This window comes from Diadema antillarum, unplaced genomic scaffold (assembly GCF_040938485.1).
Source record: "Diadema antillarum isolate AM-2024a unplaced genomic scaffold, OU_Dant_1.0 seq00000512_RagTag, whole genome shotgun sequence".
Lineage (NCBI taxonomy): Eukaryota > Metazoa > Echinodermata > Echinoidea > Diadematoida > Diadematidae > Diadema > Diadema antillarum.
The window spans coordinates 398,453-403,133 of NW_027271466.1; the positions used below are offsets into that span (position 1 = coordinate 398,453).

The following is a 4,681-nucleotide window of genomic DNA, read 5'->3' on the forward strand; positions in this document are numbered from 1 at the left end:
ATATACAGGTAGACTGGTCCTTTAACATTCGTTATGTGACAAAAATTAGTTTTGACATGTCTCAAGGGATAGCACCGTTTAGAAACTTTTCATGTTCATCTTCCGGGAACGCGAAGCAAATGTTTTAATGAGAAGTGGCAAGTATCAGTACAGCTGTAAGTAGCCATTTGACTGCCGAGAATAAAGAATATTGTTGTTTTTTATATCTCTGTATACGGCAGCGCTCTAAAGTTAAAACTTTCACGCTCATGCTGTTAGAGGTAGTGGTGACATTTCTTTAGTGTTGGGCACTGCAGTGCCTGATGACAAACCGCTAAAAGAATTCTCTAACACACTCTCTTCCGTACTTTGAGCAAGATGGGCCTTTTGTCATTATTATTCTTTCTTTTTTACGCGAGTAATTTCCTCATAACAGGAAAACAGTGATTACTTTGTAAAACAATTCTTATTTGCGTGACTGTGCATTGCAGGTGGGTGAATAATCTCTCAGGTAGCTCCTATACAAACTTTCCAAAGATGCCGGATAACGCAGAGATGACAGTGGAAGAAGCTCTTTGGTTCAGTAGTGACGTCTTGGATGTGACGTCACCGGAGAGCAGACTCAAAGCCGATCGTCCAACTTTCCTTCAGGACCTGATAGATGCCTGGATACAACGTATACCTTTCCAGTCGGTCAGCGCGATCGCCTTGCCTCAGCATCAGCGGCACCTGCCTTCCTTTGAAGAGATAAAGAAAGACGTCTTCGCCAAAATAGGCGGACTCTGCTACGTCCATAATGTCTTCTTCTATGTCTTCATGCACACCTTGGGATACAACGTGACCCTTGTTACATGTGACATCAGCTTCGCAGATAGCCACGTCATCATTATGGCGCATGATCTCACTTCTGACGGCAGTATGCACATGGTGGACGTCGGCAGCGGCTATCCGACGTTCACAGCCGTCCCGTGTGATTTTGAGCTTGAGTCTCCCGAGTACCACGATTCATTTCTCCGCTACAGGTTCGTCCGCGATGGGGACCGTATCATCCGGCAGCATCACGCCGACACCAACCGCCACCCTACTGCAAGAGATCAAGAAGGGGCACGTTCAAAAGTCTTATTTCCGATCTCCAGATGAAATTGTGACAGCGTTTGCGAAACATTTTCCTGACTTTCCCGCCGATATGGTCATGGCCACATGGGCTGATGAACACGTTAAATGTGACTTTACCAAAGAATAATAACCAGCTCAGGTAGACAATTTAAAATGATAATCACGTAGGAGTTGAAAATTCCTGCTCGTTCCAATACCTGTAAGCCAGTATGTGGTGAAAACTCCCAGGTCCAATGATATTATATGTAACCGTGCACCTCAAAACGAACATAAAGTCGCACACACTGATTTTGCGTGAGGACTGAAAATAAATGAAATGGGTCAACCTAACCGAACTGGACTTTTTCATATTTTCTAAAAGAGCGGGTCTTCTTTTACATTATGCTAAAATTTGGTATCATAAAACGGGCAGAAAAGAGTCTTTTTTTTAGCAGTTTATCTCGAACATTTTTGGTAGAATTTCTACTCTGCTGTGAGAGAGAGAGCAACACGAAGGTGGTATAAATTGTGTAATTTGACTCCAATTTGCTGACATTTACTGTCTCTTGTGAATACTTGACTACAGTTATCATGGAATAACACAACAAGGATCTACTTGGGAGTCATGTACACCAGTTTGTGTGTTTATAGTACCTGAATTTGGGATGCTGAAATCTGAACTGTGAGTATATCTCTGGTAGCCCGAGGATAGCTCAGTCCCAAACACCTTTTTCTGTGTACCTCTGGACTTGACTGTGAAACTGGTTGCTTTGCCTACGTGTAATACATTGGTCATTGCTAGCCTGCACACGACATCGGGTCAATGGCCTAAGTAGCCCATTGTTTGCAGTTTGTCGCTAAACAGGTAATCCCCATTCACCCTGAGTTTTAGCCTGGAGCTGGGCTAGGTTGCTAAACTCCAAACAAAATAGACTTTTCTGGACTGCTGACAGAGACCACTGAACATGACTGCCAGGAACAAAAAGCTGATTAGGGAACTACTTGAGGATGACGAGTTCCTGAATGCTGTTGCTGGCTTGGTGTCAAGTGCTATTGATACCAAACTGGCTGAATTGAGGTCAAACATTGAAAAACAAGATGGCGTCATTCATGACATCCAGTGCAAGCTCGATGCTGCCCAACAGCAGGTGAAAAAGCTTGAGACTCAACTGCAGTCCAGCGCTAACAACACCAGGAAACTCTCCTTTGATCTCAACAAGCAGGAGCAGTACTCCCGTCGGAACTGCGTGAGGGTCTATGGAATCAAGGAGAGCCCGCACGAAGATACTGACTCCCGAGTGTGTCAGATGGCGAGGGAAAAACTCAATGTTGATCTCCAACCACATCACATAGATCGCAGCCACCGGATCGGAAAGCAGAGGAATCCCAAGGATTCGGGTGGACCCGCTCCTCCACGGCCTGTCATTGTGAAGCTCACGAGCTACAGGTATCGTCAGATGCTGATCACAAAAAGGAAGTCGTTGAAGAATACTGGCATGGGAATACAGGAAGACCTCACCGAGTACAACAGCAAACTCCTGAAAGCGGCACAGCAACATGTGAAGGTTCAGGCTGCATGGTCTGTGGATGGACGCATCTTCGTCATACTGCATGGGAATGGCCAGAAAACAAGGAAGAAAATCATCAACTGCACTGAAGACTTAAGCTACCTATAACTTACCTGCTATACTTACCTGTCTCTTGAACTGAAGACCAGTCAGCCTGTTGAAACTGATCACACATGATGTATACCTACACAAGATAAAAGCTCTTTTATAATAACATATAGGTATTACTTTTGAAAATTTAAATGGATATGGATTACAGAGTTAATAATTTCAAAATGTGTACTGACATCAACATCACGTTTCACTCGCTCTCCTATTTTTTTTCTGTAAGATTTCTTTTGTATGATTTCCTTTTTTATGTGTGTGTTTTCTTCCATGTTTGTTCACGTTGAGGATGGTAGATGTGTTGTTTGTGTTATGATTCTTGAATCGGTATATAACGTAGAGTGTATCAATACTATGCTTTTTCAGTTTATTGCCAGAACAATGCTGTCGTATGTTTATTTCCGCTCATTGGAGATATACCAACTCAATCTTTTCCGACATGAATAATCCATTCACTAACATCGATCCTGATTTTCACTTGTTTAATACCCACAGTTCATTTAATTGTTTTACCTCCGATGAATTTAATGTGCATTGCAAATATATCTCAGAACTTAGTATGATTCATTTTAATGCCCGTAGTCTCCCGAAGAATTTTGAAGATATATCCATATTTTTGTCCTCACTTAAGCACTCTTTTAGTATAATCGCAATATCAGAAACATGGATATGTAAAGACCCTGTGATTCCATGTAATTTACCCGGTTATACTTTCATTCATTCAGATAGACTTTTTGGTCGTGGAGGAGGTGTTGGTCTCTTTATAAAGAATGATATTTTTTTTTTCAAATTCGATCGGATATTTTGTTTTCAAGTGAAATTGATAAAGGTATTTGTGAGTATTTGTTTATTGATTTTGTACATGATAACTCCAAGTACACTGTTGGTGTCATTTATAGAAAACCGGACTCAAATGTTGACGATTTCATAGAATTTTATTCTGAAGCCCTCTGTACTGTAACGAAGGAACATAGAAATATATTTATAACAGATGATTTTAACGTAGACCTTCTTAAGTATTTAGAAAATCAAGATGCTTATAAGTTCTTAATTGCTAATTTTTCATTTGGGTTTGACCCCCTTATAAAGAGTGCAACTCGCGTTACTTTAAACAGTGCAACTCTTTTGGATAATTTTTTCACAAATGTTATGAATTGTCAATTATGTTTTGGTACATTTAGTAATGATATTACAGACCATTTACCTATATTTCTAATGTTGAATAAGATAAGGAAAAACAAAAACATTAATCAGAATTATTCCCGTAAAATAACAGATGAAGGAATTTGTTTATTGAATGAGAAACTGATTAGTGCAGATTGGTCAGCAGTATATGATACTTCCAATGCAACTGCAGCATATGATATATTCATTGCGAAATTGAATCTTTTATACGATGATATATTTCCCTTAATGAAAGTAAAAAAGAAAAAGATTCGCAAACCGTGGATAACTCCTTTTCATCTTCGGTGTATAAATAAGAAGCATAAATTATATAAGAAATTTTTATGTGATAGGTCTTTAACAAATGAAAAGAAATATAAAGACTATAGGAATAAAGTTAATAATATATTACGACACGCCAAGAAAAAATTTTATTGTAATAAATTAAATGAAAATAGAAATAATGTGAATAAAACTTGGTCTGTTATAAATTCACTGCTTAATAAATCACCAAATGAAATGCCTACATTTTTTATAAGAAATGAAGAAAAAATAACAGGTTCTCAAATGATTGCAAACAATTTTAATTCATATTTCACAAATATTTGTAATGAAACATTATCATCTTTATCAAAACCTAGTTCTGATATGCATGTTAAAGATTATCTCCAAAGTGATTTTTTCCATTCTTTATTTCTTAACCCTACCACAGAGAGTGAACTTTTGGAAATTTGTAATGCTTTAAAAACAACGTATTCTTGTGGTTTTGA

General features: G+C 38.7%; 1 protein-coding gene across 1 annotated transcript; it reads left to right on the forward strand.

Annotated features, from left to right (window-relative positions):
• The first annotated feature begins 516 nt into the window (after positions 1-516).
• LOC139734158 (uncharacterized) lies at positions 517-1,119 on the forward strand. The gene has a single exon (XM_071644963.1). It carries the CDS (start codon positions 517-519, stop codon positions 1,117-1,119), a length of 603 nt encoding a protein of 200 aa, XP_071501064.1.
• The last annotated feature ends 3,562 nt before the right edge of the window (positions 1,120-4,681 follow it).

What these genes read in the sequence shown, in the direction of transcription:
- LOC139734158 (XM_071644963.1), top strand. Translation starts at nt 517, where the DNA reads ATGCCGGATAACGCAGAGATGACAGTGGAAGAAGCTCTTTGGTTCAGT.